The sequence below is a fragment of the Schistosoma mansoni genome, chromosome 4, assembly GCF_000237925.1.
Source record: "Schistosoma mansoni strain Puerto Rico chromosome 4, complete genome".
In the NCBI taxonomy this organism is placed as follows: Eukaryota; Metazoa; Platyhelminthes; class Trematoda; order Strigeidida; family Schistosomatidae; genus Schistosoma; species Schistosoma mansoni.
In genome coordinates, this window is record NC_031498.1 from 8692323 (window position 1) to 8716666 (window position 24344).

General features: G+C 31.6%; 1 protein-coding gene across 1 annotated transcript in view; it reads right to left on the bottom strand.

Annotated features, from left to right (window-relative positions):
- Smp_126840 (hypothetical protein) overlaps window positions 1–24344 on the bottom strand; it is a 38219-nt gene that overhangs the window by 7962 nt on the left and 5913 nt on the right. The window contains exons 6-9 of the mRNA XM_018796728.1: window positions 22138–22341; window positions 18676–18914; window positions 17409–17464; window positions 14398–14510 (exon numbers count right to left, since the gene is read on the bottom strand). Coding sequence (XP_018651841.1) covers window positions 14398–14510; window positions 17409–17464; window positions 18676–18914; window positions 22138–22341 — 612 coding nt within the window. The remainder of the gene's footprint in view (window positions 1–14397; window positions 14511–17408; window positions 17465–18675; window positions 18915–22137; window positions 22342–24344) is intronic.

Sequence of the window (24344 nt, forward strand, 5' to 3'; positions counted from 1 at the left end):
CTTAAAGACTACATAGATATATTACTCGAATAATAATTCGAGGAAATCGCAACATGTTTTACAAAAAGCCACATACATGGAAAATAGGGAAATATTAAGGAACGAATACTGAAGATGCTTTACTTGAAACCGAATTTTTAACGGAAAAAGAGGGATGAACCGTATCTTTCAAAGTTAATTGCCAGAAAGATGTTGATTTTATTGTGTAATTGAACTTGATCAGCAAACAAGATGATATAAACCTATATTTATCCGTTTTTTTTATGTACATTTCAATAGTACTTGCTTCGAAAAATCACACCAAATTTTTCCTAACCAAAGGTTGAATTTAATGAAGAAAGAAACTGCATGAAGATATTTATAAGATATTAAAATTTACGCCAATACATAGAAGATACACCGAGGTTTATTTGATTACTAAACAAGATTTTAGAACTGTTGAAAACTACCTGAGACTAAAATGGTCAAGGTTAAATACCAATCTGTCGTCGAAATCATTAATAACATGTAAATTATCAAAACAGTATTGAATGGAACTTGTATTTTTTAAAATACAAATTTGACAAACAGAAATATTAATCGTTATAACACTATTATTTAATTGAAAATACAACTGGTACAACATATAATAATATACGTATTTTCACTAAAAGGTGTGCTTACACCAATTAAGTGACATAGTGATTATATCTGAATACGATTTATGTCCTCAAAACACATTTAATCTGATAATTTGACAAAAAAGGTAACATAGATTTACGCATCTCTTTGCATCTAATAAAAATATATAATGGATTTCAGAAAAAATCAAGATGTTTTTAAAAAAAATGTAGGACAGGAGGACTATTACCCCCTTTTTTTAATAGGATAGGTGAGTTTTTAAAGTTTAAGAAAAAAATGAGACAAATATCAAGGTAACGACGTGATAAAAACTCCATAAAATTGTTTGCTCTCTTTAATAACTGGTAGTAAGATACACTTAATGTATGACTGACAATTTACAGTTCTCTTACATAATATTATCGGCATGTATTTTCTTTTGAACACGGCAAGAATAGCATGATTTAACGAGTAAAAAGAAATTCATTTTATTTCACGGTTTGCAACAGCTGTGAAAATGAGATTAGATATCTGAACTCAAATCTTGTAAAAACTCAAGTATGTAGAAACTATTTAAAGAACTTACAGGTGAGAGACACATTAGAAGCGATAACTAGCTGAATATTTGTGACTTATATGAGTTGTTTGCATGTCAGTCATCTGATGTCATGCTTCCTATATACACAGGTTTGAACAATAATAGTGTTCCAATTATCACTGAAACTGATGTCCAAAAATGTCTCTAGTCACTTAACTTATCGCAATGCTTGGGACCTGATGAAATCACAAACCTCCTTTCTAAAGTGTGCTGATGTTCTGTATTATCCATTCAGGAGCATCTTAAATAGATCCTTCTCAACTAATGTCATACCGAAAATGTGGAGAAAGATAAGGATAATCCCAATACCTAAAAAAGTATCATGAGATAAGAATGTGAAATTTAAACCTATAGCAATAACTTCATCATTTCTCAAAACAATGGAAAAATTATTGATACTCCCACTTCAACCTGCTCTAAAAAAGCACAATGATCCGTATCAGTTTTTTTAAAAATTCAAAAGAAGCACCTTAGATGCTGTTGTTGTTCTGCATCATAATATAGTGTTCACCTTGGGAAAGGCTAAGAAGTATATTTGATGAGTTTTTCTGGACTATATTTCTGCCTTTAACTCTGTTCCTAGTCAACTACTTAACCAGTTAATCAGTGTCAACACTGACAGCTGGATAAACAACTAGATATGTTCCTACATGTCTGAAAGAGAACAGTACACTGTGTTTAGAGGAAAGTGTTCAACATATCTACAGCTTAATGAAGGTGTGCCACAAAGAGTTATTCTTTTTGCTCTTCTTTTCACTGTTTTTGCATGACCTGCTATCTTCCACAGAAAACTTTTTTAATATACAGACGATCTCACTGTATGTATGCCGATTTCTACTTCTTTATATTCCCTGAAAATGAATGAGTTCTTGTCTCGTATTGGATAGTGGTCTGTTGTTAATGAGCTCACACTTAATCCGTCTAAGTGTCGAACTGTTAACTTTAGCCTGAGACATGAACAACATTTAAACACTCTGTTGGAATGCCGTAGAGCTTATACTAATGGAGATTCTTTGATAAACAGTGTCAAAAGTCATTTACTTTGGCGTAAGTTTTTCCTCTAATCTCTCTTGATCTTCTCATGTTTTATTGTTATCCAAGAAAGTTTTCTGTCGGACTTACTACATATCGAGACTCCATGCTTTTGGGATTACTCGACATTTACTGTTACAATTTTTCAATTCTTGCACATTACTTATTATTCTTTACAGTTTTTATCATTTTTTCCAGGGCTTTTGAAAAAAGAAATTGATACATTGCCGAGAGTGCTGAAGGCAGTCAGTAGGGTGTGTGATGAGTCTTTTGAGGTTATTATTATTATGGTTGTGGATGGGACATCCAAAAACTTGCAAAATCCTAGCAGGTGTTATCTTATCAGGGTGCTAACCATCCACTTCATTCATATCTTTCTCCTTGTATATTCTCTGGTAGAAAGAGACGTCAATACATTAGAATCCATGCACGTAAGCAAAGATATAAAGGCTCTATAATACTTTATCTAGCAAATATACTATGTGAAGAATAGGTTGTTAGAGTCTACCTAGTCAACAACTTGTATTTCTAAACATATTTCTAATTTAGAAGTTGTACGGATTCAAACGAACTTAAGAAAAAAACATTTCATTTAATTCCAGTTAGTTTATCTACTTAAATTATGTATATATGTATGCAGTTATCAGTTTCTTTCACTTTTTTTATTTTTTGTAAAAGAAACTTTTTGAAATACCTTGTGCTGAGAATTCTATATTATACCAAAAATATAATATTGAATAAAGTCATTAATAATAATAACCAGACGGTCAAGCAACACTTGGTCTATGTATAAAACAATAGTTGAGATAAATTAAAATGTTACATTAGGGATCTAGTATTGTTCAGTGTTAGTCACAATTGCATTTCAATAATCTACACAAATTTGCACAATTTATAGAAAAAGATAAAACGATGAAAGCAGGTGTATTGCAGTATTTTACGGTTGTTGGAAGTTCAATAAAATATGTCGCATATTCAGAAATAATTGTATATTTATTACAAATAATTCACATTATACATAGATTTATTTATTGTACACTAATCAGTAATTCAATAAAAACAGATATTCCAATTAAATTAACAACTATGACAAGCAAAAGATTTCTTTCTACTCAGCGGGACCAATGATGGCGATGACGATGTGTGTCTGCTTGTATTATTAACAATCATCATCCATAAAAATGTGTCTTCTATAAAGTATCACTTGGGTTTGTCAAAATTCGATACAATTAATAGACGTATATTATAAATCAAGTGCTAATCAATGTATTTTTAATTGCATGAATAAGCATCATCGGTGAATAATTTAATTCATTTTGAAACAAAGGTGATAAACTGGTAAAATAAAATTCCAGAAATATGCCTGTAAATGTAGTTTCATATAGAACAAGTGTATATTGAAATATAGACATTGATAGGATTTTTAACAGTAGCAGTCTACAAAACAGACATTTATCTTATTGTGGGACTCCCCAGCAGTGTTAACTGGAAAGGACTGCCCAGGACAGAGTTGGATGGAGAATGCTGGTGGGTAGCCTATGCTCCTCCACGAGGGGTAACAGGCGTAAGTAACTCCACGATTGTCTTCAGTGATTTACTATCTCACAACAGACACGGTTGAACTCCACTGGCCACTGCGAGACTGATAGGTCCTGGGTCCGAGTCACGCGAGGCGAGATCGTGGATGCGCACTGCTGAGGAGTCCCACGATAGGACGAAACAGCCGTCCAGTGCTTGCAGGTTCTCCATGGTTGTCTAGCTTCAATTGAATCATGGTTTCAACTATAAAATTAGTGAAATCTCCAAAAAACCCTTCACATATTTATCTATTTATTCGAAAAATTTTAGTACCAATATAGACAAATGTAAGCACGTTTGTCAACGGCTACACAGACTATATTAAATAATGTTTAAACTATACAGGTATCATTGTCTTGTTTTGTGATAGTTTTATTAACAGAAGTTAACCTAGTATATGGATCATCAGAGTTGAGTAAAACATTTTAACACAAATACAATGAAATGAGTTGTTAATAGTTTATGCTAACCGAAGGACTAAGAATACGGCTAAATATTTATTCATTCCCATAACAAAGTTAGCACTTCTTCAAAATTATGTAAATATTGACCATTAAATATATGCCAAGATTTCATATCTGCAACAAAACGAAGACCGGAGATGAAAAAGACAGAAGCAATAGGTACCGCTAGACAGAGATGCTTACTCATGAAGAAAACAGGTACTAGAAAGTCAGTAATTATTGAAACTGACTGAGAAAAAGACGGAACCTAGGATGATCTGAAGTCTATTATGAAAACGGAAATAATGTCTGTTAGTAACATGAACCGGGAGATTAAGGAAATCAATGGATCACAGAAGCCTTTATTATTTAATCAGTAAGTCGCAAGTTATTAGTGAGATTGTCTTGGTAAAAGATGGGATGGTGATCCACTAACAGTTCAAGAGATTGAAACAATAAGCAGAATATTTTAGGGACAGATCAAATGGCCTTCAGCTACTTTTCAATGGCACACCATTCTAAAACAACTTAAATGAGAGATCAGCAAGAACTACAGACTCTAAACGAATATGAAAAAGCTGTGATCAATCTCAAGCGAACGGGGGTCAATAACACCTGATGAATCAATTCCAAAGACCCCTAAACATGATGGTTTACGTCAAATAACCCACAGATGTCCTAAAACTACGCTTTCTTTATCCAGTTACTTAGTGATTGGTATTCTTCTTGAAAACTCACTGGACAGAATTCAAGGTCTTCTAACTACCTTAAACAACAGTCTAAGCTTGTTTGTGATGGATTATTCTTCTTTAAAATACAGAATGTTGCTTCAAAACTGGTCTCCAATGTGCTGAATACTTCACTTGGAAGTTTCATCAGTTCTGATTGGTTGGTGTCCAATGGAATCTTCACAGGGATTCAGAAAGCTAGGTTGATGTTTGCCACGATGGATAAAGTATACAAAAAAGTGGAGCAACCTGTAGGAATTTATAGCTTTAAATGAAGAGAACATGCATAAGTTGCAGGTTATTGACCACAAGTGTCTTCGAGACATTGCCAGAGGATCGTGGAATGACCGAATTAATAATACTGAGGTTGAGGATTAGGCATCTGTGTAAATCTTCGTAGAATGAGCTGGTTGGGGTTTGTATTATATATGTCCAGATATCGCCTATTTTGATGTACAATATTGAGTAGAGCAAGTTGTAAGAAAAATGGTGGAGCGGAAACCAACACATGAGATCATCCCACGAAGTAATCGACTGCTGGATCGAAACACATTAGTATTTGGAGACTACCTAGTTTGAGTCCACACGGTAACTGTGATCGGTGGTTGGACACTCTTTACCTTTCCTAGATCTTGAGTTTTAGCATTCCTACAGGTATACTTTCTTTTCGGATGAGATTCTCAATGTTTAGTCATTTTCACTGTCATCAATACTACAACTATTTCAACTCATTTGGTATTTTTTTCGTGAATTTAATCTCAAAATGTTGATTCAGTTCATCAACTTATGTTATTAGATATTTGTGCCAGGTTCTACCTTGATTATCACTGAGTGTGATAGTACTCGTAAACATATTACATGTATGAATGAAAGTAATGGAGATGGATTGTCAACAACAGCAATATCCCAGTTGCTTGTCTTCTTCAAGAGTCAGAAGTCTGTTTGTGAACTTTCAATGTTTTTCTGGCTGGAGTTTATAATTTCCGATGTGTTGACTTCCTACTTCGTGGTGTTACATTATATATTCTGATTAACTGGACTAGTACAGTATGGTATAATCTGGAACGATGAACATTTGTTCCAGGTTCCACGTTATATAAGAATGTTTGATTATGAAGGTTTATTTATTATATGAATCAATAAATTTAACTTACACAAAGTAATGAGGAAATATTCGTTTAAGAAATTATTTAAAGAGCGTCACTTAAGAATGTATATTCGACACGTTTTAAAGCAATTCAAAATAAAACCGTAGGTATAAGTTCTAAAACAGAACCATATTAACCGATGACAAACGCGAAAAATAAATTATAGAATGAATATAATTGAATTTCAGTTTGTAATCAGGATAGAATCACAAAATATCTTGGAGATCAGAAAAGAAACCAGAATTATTTTATTTTAGGCTTGAAAAATTTGATCCATTTAAAACAAAACAAGTACTCACAGATAAATGTTTATAAAGAGTAATAATAATATACTGACAAAGCGTTCGGTGAAATCAAAGTCATGCAAAATATGGATTGAAGATTATGCATGCGTTTTCAAGCGACTGTAAGTCTATAGAAGAATAAATTGAATCGTAATTATAACAATAGTAAGGGTTGTATTATTCTGCTATTGCTACCTATGACTGAATTTTGACCAGTTATTGTTGGAGTATGTGTACTTTGAACGGAATTGTCTCGATATAACCATTTTTAAAATCAAGTTTTAGAATGTATATGAATTGTGACTAGCAATGGAATAATAAAACCATATCCAATGATATAAAACATTACACAGATTGAACAAGTTAGTCGTTTTGCGGACTCAAAAGCTCAGTGAATATTACGTTGGTGTTTATGGCGAAAGATATTGGGTTCGAGTCTCAAAGTGAACACCAATACTGAAATCACGACACACTCAGTTGATGAGTCAGAAATAAGACGAAACGCGCGTCCTGGATTACACCACTAGCATAACTCATATATCTTCAAAAAATTTTAAGTTAATTTAAGACTAAACTATATAGTTGATAAAATATTTTGGTCACCCAATAAAACTTGAAAGCTATGTTAAACATCACAAACTTAGCAAAACGCTAAATATTTGAAGTAAATTTGCCAACATATATACGTCGCTAGAACTCTACTGTACTCTTCTACTTAGTTAAAATTATGCATTCTAGAACAATTTAAGGAAAATGTCACATTAAATTATTACATAAAATAAACTTGTCAGTAGTAAAAATGATCACATTTATTTTATACTAATCATATGATTACATTAGTAATCTATTTTCTACGTTCATAGGATAGAAATTAGAAGAACCTACAAGGAGAGCTAGTAATATTCCGATAAAATATAATAATAACTATATAATATCAAAATGAAATAGTTGAAAGGATATATATATATATACTTAAAAAAAGAAGAAAAATTCACTACTAATCTTTTTTCTATAAATTATTATTAATTAAAGATAAAATATCGTACGTATGTTAAAAAAATTTACTTGCAATTAGTTTTACAGATGAAAGCAAAACTCTGTTAGTAACAAAATTTTACTTTTACCGAATTTAGATGCAAAAAGTAACTATATATTAAAATAACTAAGTAAATTTAAATTAATAAAGTGTTTATACAAAATCAATGAATAAACTCATTGCACACATTTTTATCAAGTTTAATAAAAAAATGAAGTTTTGTTACTAATACAAAAGCTAATAATGGATTAATTTTAAGAGAAACCTGAACATAGGAATTGTATTTGGTCACAGTTTGTTGATCGGAAATTAGAACATTAGTGGTATTGTTTAAATAATGTTGCAAATTTCATAACTAAAATATTGGTTGTATTTACTAGAAGTCACTTTTTTGCTAAGCAGTTTGTTAATGGGTGACATTTAACTTAGTCGACTGTCTTACAGACATTGAGGCAATGAAGAACTTTTGTATGATAGAATAAATTGCATTTTAAAATATTTGCAATCACAGCTCTTGAATAAATTAGTTTAAGACATCAGGTAGGATGCAGTAATATAAATTGAAACTACTTACTGGTAACTACATGTGTACTGTTTTATCTGATTTCAGATTATATAGGACACATGAAACTAAGTTTTGCTTATATTTGTCAACCGAAAAGCATTCATAATTGAAGGAAAAAGTGATTTGTTAGGACCACTAAAAATGGATATGCTAAAAAATGTAAATGTGTAGAAAGACGTAAAGCATAGCTATCACGAAAATACGAAAACATTACTATATACAACTGAATAGATACTCTTAAATAATATTCCAATAACATCAGGGAGACTGGTTTGTAACATCGACAGTTGAATAATAACAACTGACTCGAGGATTGCGAAAAATAAGATTGTTCAGTACAACCAAACTATCTGAACAGAGAAAAAGTTGAAGTCATATGATTGATCTGCATAATAGTAAATAAAGAAAATAGTCATGGAAATGTACCTTCTCATTTTTAGATAAACGAAAAACATAAAAAGAATATCTAGTTGTGTAACATGTACTACTAACAATTCACTTGTTAAAATGTGTAATGAATGAATAATAAATCTCTACATAATAAAAACGTCATTGCAAAAAAAGGGAGTAAGTTTCTATCACTTGTCATTATTACTAGTTTTCTGAAATAAGGAAGTTGTTTACAAGTTCCAAATTAATTCATTATAAGCAACAATCCATTACAAATATTTATTTAAACAGCTTTTGTAGAATGGTATTAAAACAACAGGATATATTTCTTTGTTATACAATTTAAATTGTTTTTGATTGACAAAACATTTTGTTTCCTTCACGTGATTAGTGATATGTATTAGTGAGACTGACTGATCAATGAAGCAAAAGTTTGGAAAATAACTAATTCATAGATAGAATTGAATATCTAATACTATTAGTAAACTACGTTAAAATGAAGTGAATAAAATAGATTATTACTTATTTGTAATATATAAAAGTGAAGCTTTCGGTATTTTACAATGTTGACAGTCATCAGAGATAAAATAAAAAAATACATATTTTATTATCTTAAATTGTATTACTTTGAATTATTTCGGGGCTGATATTTTGATCAGTCTTAGTTGGGCTTATTTGTATTCCGTACAGATTGCCTCGATATGATCTTTATATCACTATTTTTATAGAATAAATGAAATTTGATTAGAAGTGGAGTCCAGAAGGAGAGTTTCGTCTTATCTCAGAGTGAATATGAACTATGAGATGAAGGTAGATCTGAATGACAGTTCGCACATAGGACTAAACGCCCGACCTAGATACCCTTATTTCGTGGGTTTGCAGGTAAGAATTCTTATGGTTAAATATAACAATTAACTGTTAATAGTACACAAAATGGAACGGAAATAAAGCAAATCAATATTGTACATAAGTTGATTGTTAAAACCTGGAATTCTCGAATATATAGGATAGCTGTGGAGCCAACCCTGAAAGTTTCTTAATTTATGAGTGATTTTTTATTTCTGATAATGAACTAGTTGCTTTATAATCTGGATTACATCTCTCAATATATCTGTGAAAATAGTTCAAGTGTTTAGTTTCTTTATCAGAGTAACGACAATAAAAAAAACCCACCAATTGTATTGCTTGATAAAGTTTTGTATTGTATCAAAACATATATACTGACGTTTTTAGCCTCAGGTATAATTGTAGATTGACATATGAATATTTATGATTTTTGTGTTTGTAAAACTGTAGAACCCTCTATATTTATAAGACGTTATCTTGGAGGATAAAAAACACATAGAAAGAATTTCAATGGATTTACAAAAATTTGAACTGTTAATGAATTGCCATCTTTCACAAATATTCAAATACGGAATTATCAATAAAGATCTTTTGTTTAAACTGTGAACTTAACAATTATTGGTTTTTGTCTCGGAAATTTTCTGATATTAATCTCTAGTGTTAATGTAAGAGCTTACTTTGAACTACCTAATGAACAATGTCATAATCTCAATTTTATACACTGTAGAAACTATATATAGCACATGATTTTGAAGGAGATGCATCAATTAAATGCCATTAACACTCTGAACTTCAGATAAATCTACATTTACCAGTGCGTCTTGCAGTTCAGTAATATAAATCAGTCATCGAATATGTAAATATATGTATTTGATTTTCAGAGACATTTAACGTTTAAGGGTTAGTGAAATAATGCTTATGTTCAAACCAAAACATGTCGAATGAGGTTTGAACTTGAGATTCAGTTGTTAAGTCAGTTGAAAGACTAAGTTTTTTGTGAATGTAACTGGAGTACAGCTCTTGCACGAAAAACAACTTTACGTATGAAATAACAGAGAATTGTTTATTGGAAAAATAAGAATTAGCAGCATGGAAATATTTTTATGCAAAAAAAAACAATGTTAGTTTCTCCTATAATTACAGAGGATTATTTAAGCACCTACTTATGAAATTCAGGAAAGGAGAAATCGGGCATTTTAGTTATGTTTTGAGAAAGATGGTCAAAACATGAAATTTGTAATGTTCTGGCATCAACAAAAAAGGCTATGTACGATAGCCACATAAAAAACTGTCCATAAACAAAAATTATATATTATGGTAAATGATGTGCTTTTATAAGTAATGTAAATCGAAAGCATTATTTGAGGTTGAATGCTCTAAAAACACTACATGTTTCAGAATAGAGTATTCACTTGATCTATGCTTTTTTCGTTAAATCAAACAAAGAGATGCTTCCAAACGTGACTAAGATTAGGCTTGAGTAAATGATTATGAGTAGTTTTAGAGTAGAAAAAACTGATATGTACACACAGCATAAACGATTTGTGGTAATTCGTTTGAGAAACGGAGAAATTTGAAACCTACCCCATTAGGCCAAACTAAAAAAAAGATTAGTAGTGTGTGCCAGTAAATGTATTTATGAGTTATACTCCAATCCGTTTCCTGATTGAAATACATGTAGTTGTAAAACTGTGTAGATTAAGTGACTAACAATGGATTTATACTGGTTTCGATGCTCGAGAGAGGTGAGAACGATGGGAAAAGATTCAAATAATGATAATAAAACAACTGCTACAACATTATTGTATTTATAGGCACTAAAAAGGAGTAGTGTTAACAATGATAAAATCCTAAAGACGGGAAGCTAAAAGATATACATACATAAGTAAAAGAAATTACGTCATAATAACAGTAGTTAAAATTGAATATAATTGATGTGACGTGAAAGCACCAATAAAAGTAATTAAAGTGGCAGTAGTATCTATTTACTACTAACAGCTGACACCCATTCAGTTGTAAGAGAAAAATACGAATTTATAAAGAAAGTGACCAAATAGAAAAAAACATGGAGTACTTCATTACAGTAAAAGTACATATAATTGTGCATATGAATGACAAAATGTCAGCAAAAACAAAACATACAACGAGGAAAACACATCAAAAGATAACAGTCATTGAAAATACAGTAACATATCAATCAATGTGTTTTTTTTCTATTTTTGCAAAGAAAATAATGAAAGTGCTATGTAAAACTAATAAATGAATTAGGATACCAAGCACTAACATAGTGAGTAAATAAAACATGATAAAATCACAAAAACTACCAGTAGAATAAATAAAGCAGTAACAAATACGTTTTTATATTTTACATATGGAGGGATAGAACCACGGATCTATCATATCTACCACATCTATCAACACATATATATGTACACACACACACATTTAAAATATAACTAAACTACATATATGTTTATATACACATACATACACGTACATCCATCATTACAACGTAAGTTGGACAACGAAGTTTTGTTTTTTTTGACAAGAAAGAAAATAGATAAATAGCAAAACACAAAAAAATTAGGTTGTATATTGTAACAGGATAATAAATGCAAGTAATATATATATATATATATATATATATATAATATGCAAATGATCTTTGTTTTATTCACGAAGTCCGATCAAACTGTTCAATTTTTCGTTGTTTTTCATGAATAGATTCTAGTAAAAATCTCACTTTCTCTAAATTTGTGGCTTAATGCATATATTTCCTAAAACAATAATAGGGCTGTACAATACTCGAGTTTGCACAGATTGATTTTCATTTGATGTTAAAATTTTACTTGGCAAATAATAAGTTATTTTCATAGCAACCGTTTAATTAAAGAATGATGTTTTGTAAAGATATTAGAAATTCATGAGGAGGTATGAAACTTTGAAATATTTACCAGATATTTTATAACAATAATTGATACTGTGTTACTGACATTTCCGAAATCCAAAATGATATAGATAAAATATAATGATGGACATTTCTAGCCCAGGTAGATGTTTTCAGTTGTGTTGTGGTCAGAGGTTTAGTGAACAATAGTCGATAGAGGTGAAAAGACAAATCATGTTGATAAAACCTCCGAAGACAAGATCAGAGAGTAGGATAAGGTGAATTAGAACTTATGGAATAATTATAACAACTCCATGTACGTTAAGTGCCGAGGAAGTTGCCCAGAATGACAATTAAAGGTTCGCAGTTGAAATGCTAGGCCCAGAGAACGCAACTCAACCATATATATATATATAGTATTTAACTGTGATTACACTGAGATGGTACATCAATGTCCTTAAAAATTTTAATTAGTACTGATTACGGCTAAAATTCGGAGATTTGTTAGGAATCTTCGAGAATTCCCCGAAGACGTCTTCAGAAAACACCAAAAATGCTGAAAACCATTCCGTTCAATCAACACCTAATTAGAACTTCTCAGAAACCTCTACAAAAGGAAGGACTATGGCCCATACTCTAACCAGGACACAAAACAACTTTGTAACTAAATCTAGCGTGCTTCCGGGAGTCTTCAGAATGTGAAGGCTATTCATAAATCTGTAAATAACATTGAAGTAAAGCTTCCGTTCTTATTTTGTGTTTTATCTGTAAATTTGGAGGATCAAGTTTAGGAGAATTGTGAGAAACTAAAGAGCGACTAGGAAGTCATTATCAAGCATCTGAGTACCAGACACATGAAAATCAAGTTAGACATTTGAGTAAGACCAAATAAAACTAAAATATAAAGACTAACAGTTAATAGATAATCAATGTAAGATGAGATTTATGGGAAATTCGGGTTCATAGAACTTTTTTCGACCAGAACATTTGAAGCAATTTAAGAAAATTAGCAGAGGTATCGTAAAATAACAACACAGTAAATAAACTGATGCTGATGAGAAGTAAACTTCGTTAGTCACTAATATATATATATATATAACCTAATCTTGAACGAAATGTGATGATTTACTTTTTCTCATGCAATGATAACAAGTAAATACATGTTCATAAAATACTATCTGATTTTATGTGTTTGAACGACTTTATGAAGAAAAAAAATCTTGAGAAAAAATTAAATGTAAGTGGTAAGAGATGGGGTAATGTATTTTGATCAGACTGACCTTAAATGAACCCAAAAATTATACAGAATAGTTAGCCAAAAAAGCTATGCGAAATCTCAGACGGTATACGTTGTTAGAAGAGAGGAGAAAGTGAGAGCGAAAAAATCAATAACTGTACATTGAAACTAAGAAAAAACACAAATTGATGATAAGAATTACAGACATTTCAAATGTTGAAATATTAAGGTCATATAGGCTGCTGTTGCATAACAGTTAAGTATTTATTATTCACACTTTCAAATAAAAGCATTATGCAGGTATTGTTTTATATTAAGAATTGATCAACTGATATATAGTTTAGACAGAAATACTAATACAAGCATTTATGTTTTGTAAATGCTAAGTTGCATTTATTTATGTAAATCGCAAGGATTGAAAGGTAACTGTTTTTGTTGTATAGAGATAACAAAGAATATATAAGTGATAATAACAAGTTGTATATTGAAACTGGAAGATTAATTTCTAAAGTTAGCTTAGTTCTTAACAGTGGCTAGATAACAAATTGAGGAAGATGATGGTAATCAGTTACTTGGAAAAAAATGTAGTTTACAATCTATCAGTATTGTGTTGGTTCAATATATGTCTTTTCATACAACTATGTAAAGAGGTTTATGAGTAGCATCTCTATGTAAGCTGACGGATTGGTTAATAAATAATGTTTATGTCCTTAGATAGGAAAAATTAGTAAGGAGGGAGTAGAAGATATCTAGAATTCTTAACAGGAAATCTTGAAAAACTATCACGTACACAGATTTATACTGTTATGTATATACTATACTTATAAATAGTAAAGAGCTTCATTTTAGCATTGACCCGTCAATAAAAAAAGTCACATGAACAGACGAAATGATTAACCATTGATTATTTAGTTGTTCAACTATATGTTCATCAGTGCATAACAGTCAATCGAAAGTCAAGTAGTCAGATAAACAGTGATACCAATATGAATGAAATCAAACCATGGTACAAATAATTCACTTACTTCCATCTTTAGACTTATCTTCATTTGATTTAAATAATGGGAAATTTTCATTCTTGGGAATTAAACCAACTGACTTGGACGAAATATTAAAGTTCCCCTTCAGACAAGTGTATCTATTATATGGGGAAAAATTATAGCGTAAACAATTACTACTTTAACAATATTGAAGTTTGATGTAGTCATTATTAGGACAAAATGACCGGGAAAATAACCAAATACAAAGGTACAGTTTGGAAATATAGCAAGTATTTTTTAATTATTGTTTATCAGTATAGGGTTGTGAAGATTGTTGAAGTTAGAAATTATCACGGTTGGATACCAACTCAGCGGTTTAGAGGTTAAAGGTTAGAGCGCAAGACTGAAAGTCCTGGATTCGATTCCCGTACACGGGGTCGTGGATGTGCACTGTTAGGGAGTCTTATACTAGGATGAAACGGACGTCCAGTGCTTCTAGGAGTTCAATAGTAGTCGAACATTGATCGGCTCGTGATTTCAGTGAAATTATTATTTAATTTATATAAAATCTGGTAGAACCGAGTACCAAAAAATAATGTCCTACAAAAAGTTTTGTGTGGGCTGGGATACTGTCTGGGTGCCTAGACAGAAGTAGGTGATTTCCTTCGAAGGCTACTTTTAGAGCCTTTAACCTAGAGATATAGTTCAAAAGGCGATGGAGTATCGTCAAAAGATACCGCTTCACAGTACCCAGTGGCAAAAAGTAGGTTCATAAGCCATTTGTAACCTCAGGTTTCTAAAGCACAATTTGTCTGAAATCAAAACTTCTCAACTCCCTTGTGTGAACCCTTAGTATTCACCAACACGGTTTAAGAGCCTGATGTTCGCTTTTCGTTTCCTCACTTTTTAAAAAAATATTCTCAGCGTTTGGAGGCAGTGAGTAGGATTTCCCTGGTAGATATTATAAGAGAATGGTCTCATGATAGCATTCTGAGAGGGAGAGCAGACTCTTTTCTTCGTTAGCTGTACCAGGGCAATAACACAAACGCTTAGTTAAAAATATAGGAGTTGTTCCAAAAATAGTTATATTTACACTTTTGAATACCAGTGGAATCTAGCTGGATAGTAGTAATAGTTGTTGTCTGATCAGCTAATTAGACCAATTAAAAATATACCGTATATTTATTAAATTGAATAGTAGACAGAAAGGCTTTTCGCGCAAAAATAAATATTTCTAACCAACGAGTAAGCCGTGCATATATTATTAACGAACTATGTACAACTAAAAATGGAGTGTAAACAGTAGTAATGAGGCCGGATAATGTCAATTATCTGGCACAAATAAGATTGAATATACACAAAATTTAAAGAAAGAAAATGACCTGAAGAAGGACTTAAAATTTGTCTGATATGTAAACCTGGTTATCAACAACGCTAGTTGTGTGCTGTATTTTGGCTATCATTTTTGTTATATTTGTAACTTCCAACACAAAAGTATTGCAACGACAAGAACTCCTATGTAATAAGTAGATGACAGAAATTTTTTTATACTATTTAGAATCTTATCCGATAGTTAAGCAACACATCAGTAACGGTAACGCAGATACATTTAGGTCCTGAGATTTTGTTATATCCAGACGAGAATAATGAATGGTGATTGTTGAGATCTATTTATGGACTACTAATACTATACTTACATTTTTATTGTATAATCGTTAAGAAACTAAACTATGTATATTCATATTTCTCTTATTACAAGCTTTATTTCGACCTATAGACCATTTTTATACGATTTACCACTCTTAATTAATGTCCAGTTGATTAATTACAGTCTCCCACAATCACAGCCACTTTTGGATAGTTGTTTTACAAATGTTTTTTTATTTTATAGTGTGATGTAGTCTGTCTGCCTTGTATATAAACTCAGTATGTTTGAAATATATGATTCATATAGTGGAGGCTGAGATTTGTGTTCTGGACTCAAGAGGCAGGGCTAGGCAGGAAGAAGGACCGATAGGGACTCTAGATTGCTCGTACGAGTTTATGCGTCATTGGTCCAGTCGATAAGTCACTGTTCTCTGATTGGCGGCATTATTACGTTATATGTTGATAGGGTACAAGGCCAACAATTTTAACAGATTTAAACTAATTTCATGCTTTTTCTTACAGAAATCCATTCTTCTCGAATCATATTTTCCATAACCAATCGTTTTTACCATCATTGGTATCACTATTAACACTACGTTTACTGTTTCGGTATTTATACCGATAATTTTATCTCACTGTGTTGGTGCAATGTTACAACTTGTGAGAATTCATACATGGGTCAGGTTTTTTACGTTATTAATGACTGACTGGTCTTTTGACTCACAAGTCACAAACTATAAATAGCATTCAGGAATAAAGGACATTGATGGTTATTATATGTAGACGTTTGCGGTTTTTCGTTTATTGTCTCCATAATTGAACGAAGTGATACACATGAAAATTAAATGACGAAGTCCGTTCTATGGTGGGTTTGATGAAAATTATTTCCAGTAACTATAAGAACCCAGTTTTTAAAAAATATATCGAACAGTAATGTAATGCTAAGGTACGCTTTGAATGGATTGTCACAAAACTGAGCTGAAATGGCAATGGAGTAAGAGATATAATAATGAATTTTTAAGAATCTGTAACTTGGTGTTATTCAAATTAATTTATCTGCACATATGTACGGTGACCTTATTATCGTATGAACAAGAGCAATACCACCTGACTATAAGACCTAAATAAATGGAGTACCTTTGAACTCGTGATAGATCGAATGATAATCAAGTGATTCGACTAATCACCCACAAACCTACAGTGACAAAATTCAATAGTATCATTTTTTCAGGGAGCGAGCATGTTCGAAAAGAGAGCAAAAACTATTCAGCTTACATAAAATATGAGCTACTTGGATTCTAGTTTATATCTAAGCAGTAATAAACTAAAATTTACACTAAGCATACGTAAAATACATGTAGAATCTATACATACAATAAATGTTATTTTTTATTTTGAATATAACATACTCTTTTACTTCGGAGTTAGATGACACAGATGAATTGTTAACTTCGTCATCAGAAATCTTCAAGGAATTGATAAAATGACAGGAAAAAATAAAAATGAAGTGATTAGAAACAGTATTTTCACGGAAAGTATCAGTGATAGTAGACCTGACAGAATGTTTCAATATCGGGTATCAACTTGTCCATAAAATTGCTGCGTCAGAAGGAAGATTGGAGGAATGATAGCTCCCAGAACTAATTTCTGGATTATTATCATTATATGTATTCTTACTGTATAGTTATTAGGACTAGATTACTATACCTAGGCATTCCGTTTATCATTAGCTTTCGGTTAACACATAAACTAATGTCATACGACTGACTATTCCTATTTTGTTGCCAGCCTATTATTTACAGTCTCCTCTACTCACAGTCACTTTTAGCCTGTTCATGTATAATTGTTATTTTTTATATTACGGTATGCTACGGTCATGTATGTCTGTATATAAACCACGTTTGTTTGAAATACAGATATGGTAGAGTCTGGTTGTTGACTTATGGATTCAAGGCTGGGGCATACGGAGGGGCTAGAGCATAGTGGACCAATAGGAACCTGGTTACTGGTTGAAGGTCGTGTAATTGGTTAAGTCAAAGACACTAAGCCATAGAGTACATAAAAAGCCAAATTAGAATCAGGATTATGATTGGGCACGTGATATTGTTCAGTGGGTGAACGAGGCATAACATAAGTAGATTATAGTAACAGTTGCTAGTGTTAAACTCATGTCAAGAAAATAGAGAACTACAATACACTGAGAACGATACGCAGTGTAAACCATAATTTTTAGAGATGATTTCATAATTTATTAGAGTAAATAGTCAATCAATCATTGAAATAGAGCCTAGTAAAGATTAGCGTTCGCCAAATTTGCGAGATCGTATTAGGTTGATGAAACTAACAAGATGAATTTCAAGACAGATGGAAATAATGCAATAGCAATTACGATGAGAACGATTAGACATCTGAAATTTAATACGAAAAAGACTGATAATGTTTAGTGGCCATTTATGTCAGTTTTCTAACGGTTGATTGAAAAGTTTTCCTTCGAATTTTTCATAGCACTGTCATCTTATTTTTATGGTGCATTTCTTGGTTCTCTAGTATTCAAGCTTTTTTTCAGTGATTATAAATAAGTAGGAAACAGATATGTTAGTGAAAAAGGTTCATTGTTATGAAACATTATTGGTAGTATATATCGACTATTTTCAGGGGATAACAAGGATGACTTACTTGAATTGAACTTCGAGAAGGTGACCTATGACGTGAATGTGTAATTGTGATAGGTCTTTGTAAGACTGGGGTATCAACAAGAGATGTTTTGTGAGAATCTTTGACAACAGGAGAAACAAGTAACTCATGGCATTCACTATCGGAATCACTAATGTTACTTGGTGTGTGTTTGAATTTCATGGCTGTTGATTCGACAGAAAAATCTCCACCTGTGTCCGATTCGTCATCGTTCAGTTCATCTGAAATTTATCGTCCATTCGAAACATTTTATGAGAAAAAGAGTTTGCTTTTTATTATTATTATTATTATTATTCAGAAAGCCTTTCTACAACAAAATAGATATTTCAGCAAATAAAAGTTTCTTTCCAACAACTTCATTTTCAAAACCTGTACAATTGTATTTATAAAAGGTAATCTATGTAATGAATAAGCTTTTTATATTAATGTGCCTGTATATAATGGGTGGAAATCACTATGTACAGTTCGTATTAATGGGTGAAACCGATTAATTATTGATAAATGAATAATCATACTGACTATTAACTACAGGACATACAAGACAACTAAAAAAATGAGAGATTTAGTATGATTTTTTAAGTAGATTGATGAAGGTCAATATAAATGAGGACAGGAATTGATTGAAGGTGACTGGTCATATGATAATAAATAGAATAAATGAATTATTGGTGCAATATACTCGGATGTAAAAAAGTAGAGATTATATAACATGTGACTTAAAGATAAAACGGGGGTAATAAACAGCAACCAAAATATTTTATAAAGTAGTGTGCAAAGAAAAATGTAGAGGAAACAGTATAAAAAGGGATCTTGAAAATTGTTTTATATACATAAATATAGCTTCTTCTTAAGCATTTCCAATGCTTCTGTAATGTGAAGATCTGTGTGTAAGCGTTTCGTTAGAACCGATTAGATTTTATAAATGAATTTGAACGCTGAGTCTGATAGTACATGATCATCATCAACTACATGCTAGAGAACAAAAGATTTCACATACTCTTATGTTGTCCTTTATAGAGTCATATTATCAGGTGCCCTGCTATGCGTTGTGAGGTTCTCCTTGATAAAAGACATGTGCACCTAGATCCACCGGTGCAGATGAACGAAGAAATTCACGTCTGATCGGTCAAACGATAAAGCTAGTCCTTTACATATAGATACCCTAATAAGCTGATAGTGTAAACAACTCACATAGGGTCTGGATAAAATGTTTTCCATGATGAACTAACCAAACAGTTAATCAAGATTTCGTCCGCAATATTATCCTTAAACTCCAGGTCAATATGAATACTTTCGTTCTGTACGTTCATGAGCCTTAGTATTTTTCATGCTCATTTCAATAGACTTTGGAAGATAACCACTATCAATAAAATTAGCCTCAAGTGATCCTCACTTATAAGAAACATACATACTAACACATAAAACTTGTTCATCACACTAATTATCTCGTATAAATATGGTTGTACAGTTTTTTAAAATGAATCCATCGAAAAAATTTCTTTGCTAAAATATTAAGTCTATTTCTTGGTGAATTTATGAATTTCCTATAACAGCTTTTCTTCCTGAAGCCCAAAGAGTTAAAACTATGTCAATAGCACTTCAAGAACAATTCTTATGGAGACGAATTTCTACTTTAGTTTTGGTTACAACCCTTATTGAAAGATTGTAAGCAGTACGATGGCAAGTTTATCAAAGTAAGCTAAAGTAGGTTAAAACTAGATCTATCATGAACCTAAAAAATATATACCAGAATCTTATTAAATGATTATAGTACAAATATAGGTAATTACACTCTAATTCAAAAACAAATCTAAGCAAAGAACGATGATGGGATATTCCAAAATCTATAACAACTTAGAGTGGATATCAATTGAGACAAGAATTAGTGGACTGAAAACAACATCAACTGATTGAATTGTTTAATACAAAATACCTAGTTCTGTTTTGAAATACAAATAGAGAGATGTATTAACATTGTCCTTCAAACATAAATTTAACAAAGTATGTATTATAATTAACGAAGCTAAAATTTAATGAAATAACTTTTGACATGATATAGTTAGATTTCAGTCAATAAGTTTGTGGATACCTCTTTTTTTTGTTTTGAAAGCTAAATAGTTGATATTAATGTAAAAAAAATCATCAAGTGATTATATTAGTACTCTCAATTAGGAATCGAAAATGACTATTAGTCACCTCAAATATTGTCAATTCGATTTTTGTTGAAGTCAGTAGCTTATTCTATTAATAATACAGACAAACTTCACTACCGACTTATGTGATGTCTTCTTATAGCATTTTATTAGGAATTTTGCTCTACTCTATTACTTTTTTGTTATTATTAGTGGAACATTCTATATTATCTCATGTTGATTACGACACATTATCAGTTATAACAAAAACTTTTTTCCCACCCTAACAAATACAGTTTATTTTGTAGACAATGTCTGAATAAATTAAATCACTACTTTACACGTGTAAGTAACGGAAAGGTTGAAGAATATCTATCTGTTAAGAATGTTTATTCATAGTTTTGTTGTTATGTTACATAAAAATCAGTGTATTTTATGTTAATTTATACAAGCGTCTTTCTTATCAATAATGTTTAAAATTAATTAACATCATAGATACATATTTAGTGATGAAATACCAAATGATATTCAAAAACAACATATTTTACTTCTGAAATGAAATGAAAGGAGTTGGATTGCTTCTAACATAAAAAACATTTTCGTTACTAAGTGTATGGGGGATGATGATCCAGAATTCACACCCTTCAAGCGTGAGGTAATATAATAACAATTAAGTTATTTTCTGAATAACGTTGAATATAAAAAAACAGTAGCAAAGAGACAATATTAAAAGAAAAGAGGAAACAACTGTATAAGCAGAGTATAATAAGGTTTTAATATAAAGGCAAATAATTAATGATCAGAAGAAAACTTTACATAATGGATAGACTTTTAAAACTTAAAATCCAAGTGTCTAGTGAATTTCTAGGACGCAGAAAGTTATAATAACTGGCAGTACATTTTCGTGTTTAGTTTAGCTGTTACAACAACGAGAAATTTCTTTCATATTGGTTAACAAAACGATATTATGATTTCTCTGACAAAACAAACCAATTATCACAAATACTTCTTATACTTTCTGTGTAACAAAACAAGCGGATCGAGTTGTTGAGGATGTAGAAAAGGTTAACTATACTGTATAACAACCCGAATAAAACTGAAACGATTGAGGCAAGTAAAAAACAACAGTATATAATGTTTGAGAGTAAAGGATTCAAGTTTTAACCAGTAGCTAGCAGGTTCAAACCTCATTCCACATGCCTTGGGTTGAGCTACCAGACAGTACCACTAGCCGTCGCATAAAGTACGTGGCTTAAATTAGTAAGTCAATTACAATGTTATGAATCTTAAGAAAAATACCACAAATTCCTACCAAACTCATCCATTTTTCTGAAGACCGAAACAGTAATCGGTTTGTTGGCCAAAACTAACCGAGCCATCAGGTTTTCTAGATCCTGTAAGTTTGCGACTTGACTTGTGTTTTTGTTAGTGTTCTTTCGACCGATACCCAGGTTTATGCCATCAATAGAAGCTAATATATCACCTTTTTGAAATTCACAGATATCTGCAGAACTACCTAGATGTTGCATGTTAATGAAACAAATGTAAACGAATAAAGAAAGTCTGAGAAATGTCAAACAGAATAGTTCGATTTCTCAATGAACTACAATAAGCTCACTTACCTGAGGAGTATTATACAAAAAATGTACAGTTTTAGTTACTTGGTTTCTCAGCTTTTATGTCTAATGGAAATCCTCGAAGAACTTTTATCCATAAAACCGAGATATAGATCAAATAACGAATCTTAACTAGACCACTTATAAAAACCTGGAAGCATTGAAAAGCCGTCTCACTAGCCGACCCTTAACCTCTAGACTACGGGAGAGGTATCCGATGGCAAGTGTCTAAAATGACACGGTCGTCCAGTGCTTCAAGGTATTCAGTGGTGTTTAGATAAGATCGGTTTATGATTTGAGCTATGAAAATTCTGCAATCTCCAGAAATCCCCCTACACCAATAAAACACGGATCTTCTCTTTATCTCATGATAATATAACATAGTCTCTTGATACACCCAGCGAAAGAGCAAAACTCAGGAACATAATGAAGTATTATAGTTGTACACAAAGTTTGAAATGTTGTGTGTTAATAACAAGGAAGGTGAAAGAGAATACCTGTTAGAACACTAGTACTACCATAAGGGCGAAAATAAATCACGAGGTGCTGAAGGAACCTTACAGTAAATTATTTTTTCAGAAGATTCTTGTACGATAAGTTCAGAATCTGGTGAAATTTTATTCCAAACTCTTAAATTGAAAATATTTAGAAGTTAATGCTAATCCTGACACACTTTAGGTAAAAAATGACCACCAAGTTAAGTAAGGGTGGTAAATTTCAATGTTTAAATACGTGCATTGAAATCGATCTCACGAGATAATTAGGTTTTTACTGGAAAATCTTAGTAAATGATAAAAATGTAATATCCATATCATGAAAAGTTTAACGCTTTCTGAAGTAAAAAGAAAACAACAGACTTTTAGTGATACGACAACAGTAATTTAAAATTGTTATGCAGTTAACTACCTACCAAGGTAGCCATAAAAACACAGAGATCCATGCGATATGGCATCATTAGTTCGCTTCGGTTAAATTCATCTTAAAAACCTAACCGTGCAATTGAAGTTTGCGAAACTCCTTTCGACAGCTTTATGCATTTGAAAGTATTATAATGATGACTAAAAGACAGGTTGAACAGAACAAGTAAAGTTGTGTGCTCACTGTAAGCAAAAAATGTCACCAGCTATACTAGGGGACAGAAAATTGATAGGAAACTAAGAAAAGCTACCTAGTGTAATCTGGATATCATAATGCAAAATACCAGCTAAAAGACAAAAGTAATGTCTGAACTAACAAATTATTACATCAAAGTTACCAAACAATTCAACAGCACTAAAAGAGAAAATCAATATATATATTTATATACATATTGAGGAAAATCTGTACTCAAGATCTAAGTGTAGATAAAGAAAGCCCATTAATTCAGTTCTGTAGATAAGTAAATTAATTAACGCACTCACTCAATTCATTTTGTATTTGTAAACTATATTTTGGTTAAGCTATGGAGCACATTACGAATGATGAGAAAGTCAACCTATGTATGTTTGAATTTGTTACTAGCACCACTACTCTGTGATTTACCTTGACAATTTGAGAATGTTATGTCAGTGAGGAGTGGCAACCTGAACAGATGTATACATGTGCCAGGTTCCACGTTGCGTATGACTGACTGACTCAGTCAAAGGATATAGAAGATACTATATTTTGTTCTAGTTCTTGCCTAATATTTGCGTGTCGCAGTTAACTACTGTGACATAATCCAAGAGATGAAGTTACAACTATAGTTGGACGAGAGTTCTGTGTCCCACTATTAATCTATGTCACTTATTTACTAGAAGTAGGTTCCAAATATTGAAGGTTTAGGTCAATTTTATGTATGGGAACTAAGATTAATAGACTACTAGCTAAACCAAAGTAGATGTGTGGCACTTCAAATTAGAAACTGTGTCGCCAAAAATCGATC